This window comes from Mesoplodon densirostris, chromosome 4 (assembly GCF_025265405.1).
Source record: "Mesoplodon densirostris isolate mMesDen1 chromosome 4, mMesDen1 primary haplotype, whole genome shotgun sequence".
Lineage (NCBI taxonomy): Eukaryota > Metazoa > Chordata > Mammalia > Artiodactyla > Ziphiidae > Mesoplodon > Mesoplodon densirostris.
This window is the reverse complement of record NC_082664.1, coordinates 107,261,864-107,280,706: the sequence shown is the minus strand read 5'-3', so window position 1 is coordinate 107,280,706 and position 18,843 is coordinate 107,261,864. Positions and strand designations below refer to the sequence as shown.

Sequence of the window (18,843 nt, the reverse complement as noted above, 5' to 3'; positions counted from 1 at the left end):
GTGTTGGGGTCAACAACAGGCCATCTCTGCAGACACCTGTGAAGTCCTTTCAGGTGACAGTGGTCACTCTGTCCTGGTCAGTGCTCTCAGACAACTCAGCTCTAGAAACATCGCCTGCTTTTGCCACACATAACTTTCCTTTGCACCTTCACAGTGGCTGCATGTTGCTAAAACTGCCCCTTTGGTGGCCAGTTGGCCATGTGTACATCATTGTTTTCTCTTGGCTTCCTCTTTAGTTGTGGCTGTTTGCGTGAAGAAGTCCTGGTGGACCACTGAAGATGTACTAAGAACCTCTGATCCTGCAAGAGAAGGTCTGATGAAGGTGAGGTATTGCAAATTTAAGTGGACATTGCAAAACAGGTGTTAAAGGTCAGTGTGCTTATTATCATGTTAATAATTTAAAGCAGTCTACCCCTGTGTATTCATTTTCTAGGACTGCTGTAACAAAATGCCAACAAACTGGGTGGTTGAAACAACAGAAATATATCATTTCCCAGTCCCAGGGGCTAGAAGTCCAAAATCCAGGTGTTGGCAGGGTTGGTTTCTTCCGAGGGCTGTGAGGGAGAATCTGTTCCAGGCCTCTCTCCTAACTTATGGTGGCCTCAGCTTTCCTTGGCTTATCAATGGCATTCTCCCTGTGTCTGCCCATCCTTCTCCCTCTGTGTCTGTCTGTCTTTGTCCAAATTCCCCTTTTCCATGTGGACAGCAGTCATGTTGGATTAGGGCCCACCCGAATGACCTCATCTTGACGTGATCATCTGCAAAGACTCTATTTCCAAATAAATCACATTCATAGGTACTGGGGGTTAGGACTTTAACATCTTTTTGGGGGACACAGTTCAATCTATAACACCCTGCCAGAAAGGAAAATAGTAGTAAATGGCTATATGCAACAGATACCTGGCTATTGGTAAATCTCTCTTACCTTCCTGAGTGGCCTCTCACATCTTAATTTTGAAACATTAATCCACATCATCTCTCTAGGGTATAGGGAAGTTCTGTTTATTGCATTCCAGTAATGTTTATTGGTACTTACTATGAGGTAGATATTACGTTAGATGCTAGCCTGTGTATTACCCAGACTTTTTACAGGGATTATCTGACTTCAGAATCTTTAAGGTATTTGTTTTGCAGACAAAGAAATTGAAGCTGAGCCACACAGCTTGTAAGTGATTTAACTGGACACAAATGCTAGTCTCTCTGACAGCAGGCCTGGTGGTCTTTGAAGCACTGTGGCTTTATAGAGACCTAGGATGGCAAGGGTGAGGGTTCCTTGTGGCTAAGATGTTCAATATCTTTTCATGTACTTATTGGCCATTTGTATGTCCTTTTGGGGAAAATATCTATTAAAATCCTTGGCCCACTTTTTAAAAATTTTTATTTATTTTATTTATTTTTGGCTGTGTTGGGTCTTTGTTGCTGTGCGCGGGCTTTCTCTAGTTATGGTGAGCTTACTCTTTGTTGCAGTGTGCAGGCTTCTCATTGCAGGGCACGGGCTCTAGGCACATGGGCTTCAGTAGTTGTGGCACATGGGCTCTAGAGCGCAGGCTCAGTAGTTGTGGCACACAGGCTTAGTTGCTCCATGGCATGTGGGATCTTCCCAGACCGGGGCTTGAACCCATGTCCCCTGCATTGGCAGGCGAATTCTTAACCACTGTGCCACCAGGGAAGCCCCCTTGGCCCACTTTTTAATTGGATTGACTTTTTCCTGTTGAATTGTAAGAGTTTTTCTATATTCTAGATGCAAGTTCTTATTGCATATACGATTAACAAATATTTCTCCCTAGATTATGGGTTGTCTTTTTCAAGTCTGTTTTTCCCCCAGCTTTGTTGAGATATAACTGACATATAACACTGTGTAAGTTTAAGGTGCAAAATGCGTTGATTTGATACACTGCAAAATGATTACGACCAGTGTTAGTTAACACCTGCATCACATCACATAATTGCCGTTTCTTTTTTGTGGTGAGAACATTTAAGACCTACTCTCTTAGCAACTTTCAAGTATGTAATACAGTATCATTAGCTACAATCAGTATGCTGTATATTAGATCCCCAGAACTTGTTCATCTTATAACTGGAAGTTTGAACCTTCTGACCATCTTTCCCTCTCCCCCACCTCCAGCTCCTGGCAACCACCACTCTAGTCGCTGTTGCTATGAGTTTGGCTCCTTTATGTTACATGTATGAGATCATGCAGTGTTTGTCTTTCCCCTTATTTCACTCAGCATAATACCCTCAACTTCCATCAATGTTGTCACAAATTGCAGGATGTTTTCTGGTCTGGTTTTAATTGACTCGATAGACATTATTATTATTATTTATTTTATTTTATTTTACGCTGCGTTTGGTCTTCGTTGCTGTGCGTGGGCTTTCTCTAGCTGCGGCGAGCAGGGTCTACTCTTCATTGCAGAGCGAGGGCTTCTCATTGTGGTGGCTTCTCCTGTTGCGGAGCATGGACTCTAGGCACGCAGGCTGCGGTAGTTGTGGCACGTGGTCTCAGTAGTTGTGGCTCGCAGGCTCTAGAGCACAGGCTCAGTAGTTGTGGCTCATAGGCTTAGTTGCTCCGCGGCACGTGGGATCTTCCCGGACCAGGGCTCGAACCTGTGTCCCCTGTATTGGCAGGCAGATTCTTAACCACTGCGCCACCAGAGAAGCCCGATAGATACTACTTTGAAAGGGTTTTCTTCCGGTAAGTTAACGATGGCTGGAGATTCAGCAAATGGGTGCTGCCGGGCATACACACACACACATCTCTCTGTGTGTGTCATTGTCTGTGCATGAAGCAGGTGGTATGAGCGGTTGGGTGTTCTGAATCCCAGGAAGAGTTTGATTTGCTTTTTAAATATATATATATTTTTCAGAACAGGAGTGGTCACTTCCCTTGTGTATCAATTCTTCTAAATTTAGATGAGGAAAACCCTCACATTTTCTGAAAATGTGGCTTACGTTGTGAACAGATAGATACTTGGATGTTAATTCCAGTTAATGAAGCAGGTTGTAAAGATCTGTCTGCCCCAGCTGTATGTAGGGATAGTTTCCCTCTCCATTTACAGAACTTGGTGTCTTAGCTTTTTTTTCTTTTAATTACATTCTGTTTCTTAGCCAGCTCTTCTTTACAAATTACCAAACCAAACCAAACCAAACAAAAAACCAACTTTTTTAGTGTTCTTTCTGTTAACATAATTAGTGGTCCTAATTGAGGGATTAGAACTGGTTCTTAGTTTTGTGTTTTCAGAAACGTTTCTAAGTCAGAATCACATGTCACACATTTTTTTCCCCCTGTAATGAAATTGGACAAATTAAGTGCATTTTCTTTTTCTCCTTTTTTCTCCTGCCAGTTTTTGATTGGATATTTCCCTTCTGCCAGATGCAATCTGTTTTTCTCTTCTGGCTTTCCTCTGAACTTTTTGGTTTTATAAGTTGAAAAATATAGCCTCCCACATTACACCCCTTGGGTTTTGTGATGAACTAGTTATTCTTAAAGTCTGAACTTGATTTGGCTGCTACTGTCTGAGATACAAAATTGAAGTGGCTTCTCAGAGTTAAGCTGGTGTGGCTTTTGCAAATCTTTTTCTCATCTAAGATTTGGCTCCAGATGAAGGTGAAATATTTTGCATTCTGGGCCAATTAATAAGTTTATTGGCACTAAACACTTTGTGCCATTTGCTAGAGGGCTGCAAGCTGACTTAGTTTTATTATTGGAGCATTTGAAAAACATACAAGTGTCTGAGAGACCACTTAAGCAGTCTTCTCCCTTGATTAGTGGAGGAAACTGAAAGGCGTTGTGAGTTGCTGAAGATCTCCCAGAAAATCTAGGCCAAGAAGCCATGACCACAGTGATGATGGTGATGATAATAAACATTTAAGGGTCCAGTATTAAATACAAAACCAAACATTCATATTTATATCAAACTTCCCTTTCCCAAAGCTCTAATGGATGAAAGTGCAGAAGGGAGCCACTGGCTGGGCTGCAGCAGGTGCCCTGGCCCGGGACTCAGAAGTCCTGGTCTGGTGTTGCAAACCTGCCTGCCTTTGACTGGACAACCTGCCTTGTCCAGCTGTCTTAAGGCCTCTTTGGAACAAGGCAGGGAAATCAGTACATGTAATTGCTTAGCCTCTTTGAGCTTCAATTTCCTCACCTATAAACCAGGACCTCTCTGGCGGGTGGTGAGAATCGAATGGTAGCAGGGGGGTGGCAGTCTCAGCCCAGGTAATACTCTTGCTGATTTCATGGTGCTGCATAGGAAGGGGTGACAAACACCCACACCCTTAGGCTGTCACACAGCAATGTTGTTGAAACAAAAGCTAATAAAACAATACCGTCACTTTGTCACTAGCTGATTGATTTCATCTCAAGTGCCACATTTTAGCGGTTGCTTGTAGTTGTCTGGGAGACTGCATTTAGGAGGATCCTGAGACCATATCCAGGCTCAGCCACATAGAGTGGGGATTGATTAGTTATGTCTGCTGTGAGTGCAGGAGTGGAAGGCCTTCATTTATGCCACACCTGTGCCATCCGTGGGCTATACAAATGCAGAGAATATGAACAGGCAGGAGCAGGAAATCATTTTGACTTGTTAATGGTCAAGCTCTTTTGTGGGCCTGACCTTGACCACAATACAGTTTCCTCAATTGTTATGACATTGCAGTGCGTGAGAGACAGTTCCATTTTGTAGCCTTAGGATGGGCTAGGCCTTGGGTCCCAGTAACTCTCTGGGGTTGGGACTCTAGTATGTGCTCAAAATCTGTCACAAGCCATTGAAAATCAGTTGCTCTTGGTGTAGCAACTGGACACCAATAATAATCCCCAATTATTACCCTCCTTCTGAGGGTCAGAATTCTGGGGCTGTTGTTAAAAATGGCAGACTGGGTTTATCTCTGGACACACCCAGGGTTTCTGCTGAAATTCTTGCCTCTGTGTAACCTCCGGTTTCACTGGCATGTGACTGATTGTTCTCTGTCTCTTCACATTCCATGTCTGTGGTCTTGGAGACCCAGGAGGCCCCTCTGGCCATGCTCCTTGCTCCTGGAGGCCAATGCACGTGTGAAAGGTCAGGGGTGGGAAAACCTCTGTGAGAAACTATGATCCGCATTTTGGATCTTGAGCATGAGAGGAACTGTATGGTGGGGGAGCCCACACCTGGCCCCAGGGTGTGGGTTGATTCCAAGCATAGAATTTATTGTGTCTGATTTTCCCCTCTTGTCTCACTTAGATGTTCTTTTTGTTTTTCCTTCAAAGGTTCAGTCATTTGGGGAAAGGATTGTGCTTTTTATTCTAAACGTCGTTATTTTTGGAAGACTGGAGAGGAATTTGGATGATGATGACATGTTTTTTTTACCTCACTCTGTGAAGGAGGAGGCTAAAATTCTGTGGAGAGACGGAGCAGCTGTTGGATTTTACACAACCAAAAGGAAAGGTAAGGGCCACGCGGCCGTGTGGGGTCACTGCCACTTCAGGCTCTCGGGGGAGGCTTCTGGGTGTCTGCCTGCCTTGGAGGACTCCCTGAGCCCAAACGTTACTTGGAGAGACTCTTCTGGCACGAGAAGTATCACTAATTCAGCTGTCATGTAAATAAGCCGAAGGTATGGATTTCATTTTCACCACATTTCTCGTTTTACTGGCAGAGTGAAAATTCATCATGGTCCTTGGATTCCCAGGCAGTGCCATGTCCCCCGTAAAATACTTGTTGCTGTTAATGGTTGTAAAATGACTTTGCAAGCACAATGCTTTTCGTTTCTTTTCTTTAATGTTACCAATTAGCTGTCAGGAAAAATGCCATTGCTAATAGCTGACATGTGGTGCAAAGGCACACTGGATGCCAAGATTTATAGACATTACCTCAGAAGAGAGGGAGGTCGGCTGCGATAACGAGGTTAGGGTAAAATCCTGGGACTTATTTTTAGGGGCTGTGATGAGCAGGGAGTGTGGAACTTGTACTATTTTGTCTAAGAGATCAGTCTCTTCTTTTTTTTTTTTTTTTTGCGGTACGCGGGCCTCTCACTGTTGTGGCCTCTCCCATTGCGGAGCACAGGCTCCGGATGCGCAGGCACAGCAGCCATGGCTCACGGGCCCAGCCGCTCCACGGCATGTGGGATCTTCCCGGACCTGGGCACAAACCCATGTCCCCTGCATCGGCAGGCGGACTCTCAACCACTGTGCCACCAGTGAAGCCCCCAGTCTCTTCTTTAACGTTGCTTTCTTTAATAGTTTCTTTGATTTTGAAAGGCTGTCAACATCTCTGACCCAACTGGTCCAAGCCCCATCATTTAATTCTTACAAAGTTCTGAATTTTAGCAAAAATAAAATTTCCAGGTACACCACCATAGATATGCTGTTGTCTGAGTTGAGTGTTTTTCTCTGGGGATAAAAAGGCTCTGATTATGGTTTTGAGCTGTGTTCACATTGTGTATGTGTTCCACCTGTCCAGGATGGAGTAAAATCTGCATTTCAATTTTTTCCCTCGGTGTGGTGTGAGATGACCAGTTTCCCACGCAAGCAAGTCATGTAATTAATTATTCGTCAAGGTCAGTCATAGAGGCTGAAGTGCCTGTGTCTTTCAGCTCCTTGGGTCATGAAAGCCCTTTGTCCTTTTTTTTTTTTTTCTTGCTTTTTTTTGCGGTACGCGGGCCTCTCACTGCTGTGGCCTCTCCCATTGCGGAGCACAGGCTCCGGAAGCGCAGGCTCAGCGGCCATGGCTCACAGGCCCAGCTGCTCTGCGGCATGTGGGATCCTCCCGGACCAGGGCACGAACCCGTGTCCCCTGCATCGGCAGGCGGACTCTCAACCACTGCACCACCAGGGAAGCCCTGTCCTTTGTTTTGATGTACTGTTTCACTTTTTGGGGTGGCTGTATTCTTTAGTCATTATTTAGATAGACCAAGGATCTGGAGAATACTTGAAATGGAAGTATTTTGTAATTCCTCTTTCTTGGGAGACCCATTTGTTGTCATTTTCTACCACATGGCTTGTCTTAAATCTGTAGCTAAATCATTTCTGCTGTAGACGTCCTACTAATAGAAACAAAAACTGTCAACAGATTCCAACCCGATGTGTGAGAACCACAGCTAAGGGGCAGAAAGAGCTTGACCTTGGTCTTGCCCACTGCTGCTGTTGCTCCTGGTTGCAGTGATACGCCAGACTTTGTTCTGTGAGAATTAAGCAGAGGCTGGATGTGGCTGCCTCATTCTTCCCAAGGCAGACCCAGAACCTTGCAGTGGAAGGAGGATATTATGGTGTTGAGTTGGGGCAGATCAGTCTAGGTGCTTGGATTTCTGCCTCCTCTTCATTTCTGATGAATTCCACGAATTTGATGGAAAGTTCTCTGAAGCTGCTTACTAGGTATTGTTGTTTTCATCCATGAACTGATTTTTTTAAGTGGCAGTTGACTGTTAGTTACTCAACAATTGAGTTAGTTTAAAAAGTATCAAATGAGGGGCTTCTCTGGTGGTGCAATGGTTAAGAATCCGCCTGCCAATGAAGGGACATGGGTTCGATCCCTGGTCTGGGAAGATCCCACATTGCCGTGGAGGAACTAAGCCTGTGCGCCACAACTACCGAGCCCGCGTGCCACAACTGCTGAAGCCCTCGTGCCTAGAGCCCATGCTCCACAACAAAGAGAAGCCACTGCAATGAGAAGCCCTTGCACCACAACGAAGAGTAGCCCCCGCTCGCTGCAACTAGAGAAAGCCCGCACGCAGCAATGAGGACCCAACACAGCCAAAAATAAATAAATAAATAAATAAATAAATTTATATATTAAAAAGTATCAAATGAGTAGAAAGTTAAGTAAATAAAATATATTTTTCAGGTATACATTGCCAATTAAAAACATTTTTTTACTGCCTGTTTCTGAGCTAGCTTATTTTTGGAGAGAGAGAATAAAAGCATTTCCATGGAATAATTATATAGACCTTGCCACCAGCAATGTTTGAGAGTTCCAATCACTCTACATCCTTGCTGGTACTTGGTGTTGTATTTTTTTTTTTTTTTTTTTTCCTTTTTGCGGTATGTGGGCCTCTCACTGTTGTGGCCTCTCCCGTTGCGGAGCACAGGCTCCGGATGCGCAGGCCCAGCGGCCATGGCTCACGGGCCCAGCCGCTCCGCGGCATATGGGATCCTCCCAGACCGGGGCACGAACCCGTATCCCCTGCATCGGCAGGCGGACTCTTAACCACTTGCACCACCAGGGAGGCCCTGGTGTTGTATTTTTAATTTTAGTCGTTCTGCAAGATGGGAAGTGATGTCTAATTTTGGTTTTAATTTACATTTTACTAATGATATTGATCGTGTTTTCATGTGCTTTTGTTATGGTCATATATCTTCTTTGGTAAGTGTCTGTTCAGATATTTTTGCCTATTTTTATTGGGTTATTTGTTTTCTTATTATTGAGCTTTGAGCATTCTTTATGTGTTTTAGATATTGGTTCTTAATCAGATATATTTTGAAAACATTTTCATTTTGGTTTAATAATTTTTTCAAAGAGCAGAAGTGTTAAATTTTAGTGGTCTAATCTGTCATTTACCAATTTTCATTATAATTCAGTTCAAAATATTTTCCAATTTACTTTGTGATTTCTATGGTTCCTTTAAAAGTGAGTTTTAAATTTCCAGATATTTGTGAGCTGTTCCAGATGTTTTATTTTTTGTTGATTTCTAACTTAATTCTGTTGCAATAAGATAATATAGTCTGTAACATTTTAATATTTTGAAAACTATTGAGAGTTGTTTTACGGCCCTGTATATGGTTTATCTTGGTAGACACTCCCTATGGACTTGAAAGAGTGTATTTTGTAGGTATTTGGTTTCATGTTTTGGAAATGTTGGTTAGGTTAAAGTGATTGATGGTGTCATTCAGATCTTCTATATTCTTAATTAATATTTTTGTCTAAGTCTATGAATTTATGAGGGAAGTATGTTAAAGTCTTTATGATTGTGGATTCATCTCTTCTTTTAGTTGTCAGTTTTTACTTTGTGTATTTTGGAGCTTTGTTATTAGTCACATCTAATTTATAATTGCTATATTTGCCTGATGTATTGACCATTTTGTTATTATGAAGTGTCCTTCCACTTGTCTCCAGTAATATCTCTTGTTAAGAAGTCTATTTTGTCTGTTATTAATACAACCACCTCATCTTCTTATGCTCACTGTTTGCACAGAATATATTCTTTCTAGCTTTTTACTTTTAGTCTATGTCTTTATATTTAAACCTTGTGTATTGTTGACAGCATACAACTGGGTCTTGGATTTTAAATCTAGTTTTAATAATCTCTGCCTTTTGATTGGAACATTAGTCTATTTACATTTATTTTTATTTTTTAATTTTTTTTGCGGTACGCGGGCCTCTCACTGTTGTGGCCTCTCCCGTCACGGAGCACAGGCTCCGGACGCGCAGGCCCAGCAGCCATGGCTCACAGGCCCAGCTGCTCTGCGGCATGTGGGATCCTCCCAGACCGGGGCACAAACCCGTGTCCCCTGCATTGGCAGGCGGACCCTCAACCACTGCGCCACCACGAAGCCCTACATTTAATTTTTTAAGATTTATTTATTTTTGGTAGCGTTGGGTCTATGTTGTTCCTCACGGGCTTCTCTAGTTGTGGCGAGTGGGGGCTACTATTCATTGCGGTGTGCAGGCTTCTCATTGCGGTGGCTTCTCTTGTTGTGGAGTATGGGCTCTAGGCATGCGGCTCCAGTAGTTGTGACACGTGGGCTCAGTAGTTGTGGTTCATGGGCTCTAGAGTGCAGGCTCAATAGTTATGGTGTGTGGGCTTAGTTGCTCTGCAACATGTAGGATCTTCCCAGAACAGGGATTGAACCCATGTCCTCTGCACTGGCAGGCGGATTCTTAATGACTGCGCCACCAGGGAAGTCCCCTACATTTAATTATTGATATGATTGTACTTAGATCTTCTCTGCTGCAATTTGTTTTGTGTCTTCTGTTTCTTTTTGGTTTTCTCTGTTCCTCCTTTCCTGTCTCCTTTTGTTTTAATCAGATTTTTTTTTTTTTTTTTGCGGTACGTGGGCCTCTCACTGTTATGGCCTCTCCCATTGCAGAGCACAGGCTTCAGACGTGCGGGCTCAGCGGCCATGGCTCACGGGCCCAGCCACTCCGCAGCATGTGGGATCCTTCCGGACCGGGGCATGAACCCGTGTTCCCTGCATCGGCAGGCGGACTCTCAACCGCTGCGCCACCAGGGAAGCCCTTAATCAGATATTTTTTACTATTCCATTTTAATTTCTCTCTTGGCTTTCTAGCTTTATATTTTTGTACTTTTTAAAGTTGTTGCTCTAGAGATTACATATGCATCTTAAACTTAAACTTATATTAACTTAGAGTGAATATTGAATTACTTAAGGTAAAATATAGAAACTTTGCAATAGTGTATTTTTATGTACCCATCATTTTATTTACATAGTGCTATTGTTATATGTTAGATCTGTTTGTTATAAATCTGTTGCTACTGACTTATAAGTTTTAATTTAAGTAGTTATATCTTTTAAAGATTTTAAGAAAAAATATATAGTTTAAAAATATTTACCCACGTATTTACCATTACAATTTTTTTGTATAGGTCCCAGTTGCCCTTCAGGCTAAAGTACTTCCTTTAGCATTTCTTGTAGTGGAGTTGCTGGCAGTAAATTCTCTCAGGTTTTGTTTACTGAAAATGCCTTTATTTCGCTTTCATATTTGAAGGGTTGTTTAGCTGGATGTAGAATAATTAGTGTTAGCTTTTTTCCCTCAGAATTTTGAATACATTGATTCCAGTATCCTCCGACTTTCATAGTCTTGGGTGAGAAGTCAGCAGTTAATCTATTGTTCATCATATATGACATGCACTTTTCTCTGAATGCTTTTAAGACTTTCTCTTTAGCTTTTTTTTTTTGCAGTTTAACTGTGATTTGTCTAGGAGTGATTTTATTTTTGTTTATATTTTTGGGAGTTTGTTGAGCTTTCTGAATCTTTAAAGTTTTCTACAAATTCGGGAAGTTCTTGGCCATTATTTCTTCAAATTTTTGTGCTATTTTCTCTTTTTCTAGGATTCCAGTTATATGTACCTTGGGGTGCTTCACATTGTCTTGCAGGTCTCTGAAATTTTGTTCATTTTTCTTCAAACATTTTTCTCTTTTTTGGCTGGATAATTTCTGTTGAACCATATTCAACTTTATCTGCCATCTCCAAAATGTTATTGAACCTATTTAAAATTTTCAGTTACTGTACTTTTGAGCTGTATAATTTGTTTTGTATAGTTTCTATTTCTCTGTTGAGATTCTCTATTTATTCATTGAGCATATATTTCCCTTTAATTTGAAAAATTAATTCTTTGAACATATTTGTAAAGCTATTTTAAGTTCTTTGTCTACCAAATCCAACATCTGGGCCTATTTAAAATCAGTTATATTAGAGTGACATCAGCAACATGACAGAGTGAAAAGCTCCCTTTCAGTCAACAACCAGTAAAGCATCCACAGCTCAACAAAGGTGCCTCTGCTCAACCCACTAGGATGCCAGAGATTTCCACATATCTTCACATTTAAAGGTGGGTGGACTGGAACACATAGGGGAGGCAGAACTGAGGGAACAGAAGCCCAGCTCTCTGGCCATGGAAGCTGAGCCCATAGCCCCAGAGAACACATAACATCAGGGGAGGCAGTGAGCACAGCTCTGGCCTCACAGCCGCAGTGGTGCCTGCAGCCACAGGTAACTGGGCAGCAGCAGCAATGGGGCCTGAGACCCCGCTCCTCCAGCCACTGATGTGCTCACAACTCAGGCCCCCTACTCCTCCACACCCAGTGATGGAGTCTGTGAACCTTAGAACACTGGGCATAGCACAGGTGCCTGTGCAACCCCTGCTCTGCCCACCCTCATCCTCCCCCTGTGGCAGCAGAGTCTACAACTCAGGGGATCCTGGATGCCAGGGAAGAGCCCATCATCCCAGTGACATTAGCAGCAGGAAGGCATCATTGACCCCTGGAGCCACAAGAAGCAATAATGAGGACACGGGCCACACCTCTGACAGAGGTGGTGGAGGGTAGAATGTGCCAACTCTCAAACATAACTGGAGGCAGCTCAGGTAAGGAAAACCATAAACTTGTGCTATAGCGCCACCTACTGGAAAACAGAAGAAAGACCTCTAATTTCTGACCTGTTGAATCATTAGAATCAAGCAGAAAGGTATTTGCTACTTCAAATGCATGGGCAGAGGAACAACTCAAGTGCCATGAAGAGCCAAAGTAACGCCATGCCACGAAAAGAAAATGACAGTTCTCCAGAAGCCAAACTTAAAGTCACAGAATATTGCAATTTAACTGACAAAGAATTCAAAATAGGTGTCATGAAGAAATTCATTGAGCTATGAGAAAACTCAGAAAGACAGTTCAGTGAGCTCAGGAATAAAATTAATGATCAGAAGGAATACTTTACTGAAGATACTGAAACTCTAAGAAAGAACCAAGAAGAAATTCTGGAGCTGAAGAACTCAATAAACAACATAAAGAATGCATTAGAAAGCACTGGAAATATATCAGACCACATGGAAGAGAGAATTAGTGAGCTCGAGGACAGAAATTTAGAAATGATGCAAGTAGGGCCTCCCTGGTGGCGCAAGTGGTTGAGAGTCCGCCTGCCGATGCAGGGGATACGGGTTCGTGCCCTGGTCTGGGAAGATCCCACATGCCGTGGAGCGGCTGGGCCCGTGAGCCATGGCCGCTGAGCCTGCGCGTCCGGAGCCTGTGCTCCGCAACGGGAGGGGCCACAGCAGTGAGAGGCCCGCGTACCGCAAAAAAAAAAAAAAAAAAAAAAAAAAAAGAAATGATGCAAGTAGAAGAGGGAAGAGAATTAAAATATAAAAAATGAGGAAATTCTACGAGAGCTATCCAGCTCTTTAAGAAGGGTGCATATTAGGGTTATGGGTATCCCAGAAGGAGAAGAGTGGGAAAAGGGAGCAGAGAGATTATTTAAAGAAATCATAGCTGAGAAATTCTCAAACCTGGAGAAGAAACTTGATATACATGTCCATGAAGCTAAGAGAACATCTAATTGCCTCAATGCAAAAAGACCTTCTTAAAGACATATCGTATTAAAATTGTCAAAAGTCAATGACAAAAAAAGAATTTTTAAAGGCAACCAGGGAAAAAAAAGGATGGTAACCTACAAGGGAACCCACAGAGGCTATCAGAAGATTTCTCAGCAGAAAGTCGACAGGCCAGGAGGGAGTAGAATGACATCCTTAAGATACTGAAAGATAAAAACCATCACCCAAGAATACTTTATCCAGCAATAATATCACTCAGATATAAAGGAGGAATAAAGACTTCTCCAGGTAACTAAAAACTGAGGGAGTTCATCAACACTAGATGTGCCTTACAAGAAATGTTGAAAGGAGCTCTTCTACCAGAAACAAGAAGGTAAAAGGACACAAAACTTTGAGTAAGGTGATACATAGAACCAGAAAATTGTAACTTTTTATCAGAATAGGTATTAAACATTTTATTATAGCATAAAGGTTAAAAGGGGAAAATCAGAAAAAATATTTATTGCTACCTCAATTTGGCAACAAACTCACAACATGAAAAGGGATAATTTGAGACAACAAAAATGCAGAAAGGGAAGGGGAAAAGGTCAGAAACCCTATAGGTAAATGAAGAAAAGATGCGATCAGCAGACAAAGGACTATTTTATCTATGAGGCATTTTATACAGACTTCGTGGTAACCACAAAACATAAATCTAGAGCAGAGACAGTAAACATAAAAAATGAGGAAACTGAAAAAAAATCATTGAAAACCACCAAACCAAGATGGCAGGCTGAAACACAAGGAAAAAGCAACAACAGTGATATAGAGAAACCAGAAAACAAAAGATAAAATGGCAGTAATAAGTCCTCATTTACCAATAATTACCCTAAATGTAAATGGGGTGAATTCACCAATCAAAAGACACAGAGTGTCTGGATGGATTAAAAAGCAAGAAACAACCATACATTACAGGAGGCTCACCTCAGCTCTAAAAGACAAACATATGCTAAAAGTGAAGGGATGGAAGATAACAGTCCAAGCAAATGCCAGTCAAAAGAAAGTGGGTGTAGCCATACTCAGCAGACAAAATGGACTTAAAGCCCAAAAAAGGTAACAAGAGACAAAGATGGACAGTATATAATAATAAAGGGGACAATTTATCAAGGAAACTAAGTGATTGATATATATATGTATATATAATGCATATATATATGCATTTAACATAGGAGCACCAAAATATATAAAACAATTATTAACAGACCTAAAGGGAGAAATTGACAGGAACATAATAATAGTAGGGGACTTTAACACCCCACTTACATTAATGGATAGATTGTCCAGACAAAAAAATCAACAAGGAAACTGAGGTGTTAAATGAAACATTAGACCAAATATATTGGATAGATTTGTACAGAACATTCCATCCAAATGCAGTGGAATACACAGTCTTCTCAAGTGCACATGGAACTTTCTCAAGGGTAGGCCATATGTTGGGACACAAAACAAGTCTCAGTAAATTTAAGAAGATTGAAATCACATCAAGCATCTTTTCTGATCACAATGGTATGAAACTAGAAACCAACTACAAGAAGAAGTCTGGAAAAAATCACAGATATATGGAGACTGAACAAAGTGCTACTGAACAACTATTGGGTTGATGAAAAAATCAAAGGAGAAATAAAAAAATTACCTGAAGATAAATTAAGATGAAAAGATGACATACCAAAATTTATAGGATGCAGCAAAAGTGGTACTAAGAGGGAAGTTTATAGTAAACAGGCCTACCTCAAGATACAAGAAAAATCTCGAACAATTTAAACTTACACTGAAAGGAACTAGAAAAAGAAGAACAAACAAAGCCCAAAGTCAGTAGGAGGAAAGAAATAATAAAATCAGAAGAGGAGAAATAACAACAGATACCACAGAAATACCAAGGATTACCAGAGAATATTATGAACAGCTATATGCAACAAATTGGACAACTTAGAAGAAATGGACACATTCTTAGAATCATATAACTGTCCAAGACTGAATCATGAAGAAACAGAAAATCTGACTAGACTGATCACTAGTACAGAGATTGAAACAGTAGTCAAGAAGCTCCCCCCCAAACAGAGGTTCAGAACCAGACAGCTTCACAGGTGAATTCTACCAAATATTCAAAGCTTTAATGCCTGTCCTTCCCAAACTCTTCCAAAAAATGTAATAGAAGGGAATGCTTCCTAACTTGTTTTGCGAGGACAGCATCATCCTGATACAAAAATCAGACAAAGATGGCACACACACACATACACACACACCCAGTGATGAAAATAGTTATATGTCTATGATGAACATAGTTCAATATCTCTGTTAAACATAGTTGTAAAAATCCTCAACAAAATATTAGCAGATAAAATCCAACAGTACATTAAAAGGTTCATACACCATGATGAAGTGGGATTTATTCCAGAGATGCAAGGATGGTTCAACATATACAAGTCAGTCAGCATGATACAGCACATGAACAAAATGAAGGGTAAAAAACATATGATTATCTCAGTAGATCTAGAAAAAGCAGTTGACAAAATTAAACGCCCACTTATGATAAAAATTCTTAATAAAGTGGTAGAAGGGACATACTTCAACATAAAAAGGCCATATATAATAAACCCACAGCTAACATCATACTCAGTCATGAAAAACTGAAAGCTCTCCCTCTAAAATCAGGAACAAGATAAGGGTACTGACTCTTGCCACTCTTATTATTATTATTTTTTTTATTTTTATTTTTTTGCGGTATGCGGGCCTCTCACTGCTGTGGCCTCCCCCGTTGCGGAGCACAGGCTCCGGACGCGCAGGCTCCGGACGCGCAGGCTCAGCGGCCATGGCTCACGGGCCCAGCCGCTCCGCGGCATATGGGATCCTCCCAGACCGGGGCACGAACCCGTATCCCCTGCATCGGCAGGCGGACTCTCAACCACTTGCGCCACCAGGGAGGCCCTGCCACTCTTATTTAATATAATATTGGAAGTCCTAGCCAGGGCAATTAGGCAAGAAATAAAAGGCATCCGAATTAGAAAGGAAGAAGTAAAACTATTTGCAGATGATATGATTTTATATATAGGAAAGCTTAAAGACTCTACCAAAGAACTGTTAGCAATAACAAGCAAATACAGTGAAGTTGCAAGGTATAAAATCAACATACAAAAATGTGTTATGTTTCTATATGCTAATGATGAGCTAGCAGAAAGAGAAATTAAGAAAATAATACCATTTACAATCGCAACAAAGGGAATCAAATACCTAGGAATAAATTTAACAAGGAGGTGAAAGACCTGAAATGGAAGAAGACAAAAATAAATGGAAAGATATTCTGTGCTCATGGATCGGAAGAATTAAAATTGTTAAAACATCCATATTACCTAAAGCAATCTACAGATTTAATGCAATCCCTATCAAAATGCCAAGGATATTTTTCATAGAAATTAAACAAAGAAATTCTAGAATTTATGTGGAACCATAAAAGACTTCAAATAGCCAAAGCAATGCTGAGCAAAAGGGCAAAGCTGGAGGTATCACACTCCCTAATTTCACACTCTTTTACAAAGCTATAGCAATTAAAACAGCATGGTATTTGTAGAAAAGCATACATAGATCAATGGAATGGGATTGAGAACCCAGGCATAAACTCACACATATACGAACTATTAACTTACAACAAAGGAGCAAAGAACATACAATGGGGAAAAAGGATGGTCTCTCCAATAAATGGTGTTGAGGAATCTGGACAGCCACATGCAAACAAATGAAACTAGACACTATCTCACAACATACACAAAAATTAAGTCAAAATGGATTAAAGACTTGAATGAAAGATCTGAAACCATAAAACTCCTAGAAGGAAACATAGGCAGTATACTCTTTGACATTGGTCTTAGCAATATCTCTCTGTATCTGTCTCCTCAGGCAAAGGAAACAAAAGCAAAAATAAACTACATCAAACTTAAAAGCTTCCATGCAACAAAGGAGACCATCAACAAAATGAAAAGATAAACTACCAAATGGGAGAAGATATTTGTAAATGTACATCTTATAAAATGTTAATATATAAAATATTTAAAGAACTCATACAAATCAACAACAGAAAAATAAACAACTTGATTAAAAAAAATGAGCAGAGGATCTGAGTAGACATTTTCCCAAAGAAGACATACAGATGGCCAACAGGCACATGAAAAGATGTTTGACATCACTCATTATTGGGGAAATGCAAATCAGAACCACAGTGAGATATCACCTCATGCCTGTTGGAATAGCTGTTATCAAAAAGGCAAGAAATAACAAGTGTTGGCGAGGATGTGGAGAAAAGGTAACCTTTGTATGGTCCCATACACTGTTGGTAGGAATGTAAACTGGTGCAGCCACTATGGAAAACAGTATGGAGATTCCTCAAAAAATTAAGAATAGAACTATTATATGATCCAGCTATCCTACATCTGAGTTTCTAAAGAATATGAAAACACTAATTCAAAAAGATATATGTTCATCACAGCATTATTTGCAACAGCCAAGACATGCAAACAACTTAAATACCCATCAGCAGATGAATGGATGAAGAACATGTGGCATACATACACCATGGAATACTATGCAGCCATAAAAAAGATGAAAACTTGCTGTTTCTGACAACATGGATAGACCTTGAGGGCATTATGCTAAATGAAATAAGTCAGATGGAGAAAGACAAATACTGCATGATTTCTCATATGTGAGATATAAAAACAAAAAAACCTCAAATTAAATGAACAAACCAAACCTAATAAAACAAGCACCTAGATATGGAGAACAGAGTAGTGGTTACCACAGGGGAGGGAGTGGAAGGGGGAGGGTGAAATGGGTAAAGGGGATCAACTGTATGGTGACAAATGAAAACTAAATTTTTGGTGATGAGCACAGTGTAGGGTATTCAAAAGTATAAATATATTGTACATGTGAAACGTATATAATGTTATAAACCAATGTTACCTCAATAAAAAATAAATCTAAAGAAAAAAGATAAAATCAGTTATATTGACTATATCTGTTTTTTTTTTTTTTTTCCTGAGTGTGGGTCACAGTTTCCTGTTTCTTTGCATGTGTTGGTTGAAGGCTAGATGTTGCAGATATATTGCAGCAACTCTGACTTTTTATGTGTGTTTTTGAGGATTTTTGATCTGGGAGGTATTTGGCTTGCCTGGATTCAAATCACAAACTCTGTCTCCTTTGATATGTAGCTGCTGACATGTGTTAGTACGATGTCTCATGGCTGCTTCTGTAGCCTCGCTCTGTAGAGGTCTTCCCTGTGCCTGCAAAGTTGATGGCCAGACAAAGATTTGGGTATGGATGTTGCTGATCCCTGTGGTTTCCTTGTGTCTGCTGGTTTTGGGCTCTGTACCCTTACCCATCAAACCCATTTGGTTTCAGCTTCCTGCCAGTTGAGCTGCCCAAGTTGAGGAATGTACTTGGTTAAGAAAAGCACCAGAGTCACAGATCTGATCATGTGTAGTTCCATCTTTCAAGGGTGGATATCTCTCTGGTTTCTGACTTCTTTTGGTTGAGTCCTCTGGGTTCTCCTTCACTCATGTGTAGATTATTTATGAGCCAGGGATTTGGGCGGTTGCTCTGAATTAAGGTTTCATTCATTCTGTGGTTTCCATATTGCCACTGAGGCTTTAAATTTCCAGCTACTTTCCTAGTCCTAAAATTTGATCTTTGATGCCTTTAGCTGGCAAGGCTGCAGCGTTTCCCACCAATATTTTCTGTAGCCTTGGGGGTTGAGTTATACCCTGTGGCCAGTAAGCTGCAAAC

The 18,843-nt window shown here is 40.9% G+C and overlaps 1 protein-coding gene across 1 annotated transcript in view; it reads left to right on the top strand.

Annotated features, from left to right (window-relative positions):
- The window catches only part of LOC132488566 (protein FAM169B-like), an 85,266-nt gene that overhangs the window by 43,764 nt on the left and 22,659 nt on the right, over positions 1-18,843 (top strand). The window contains 2 exon segments of the mRNA XM_060096893.1: positions 237-322; positions 5,243-5,420. Coding sequence (XP_059952876.1) covers positions 237-322; positions 5,243-5,420 — 264 coding nt within the window.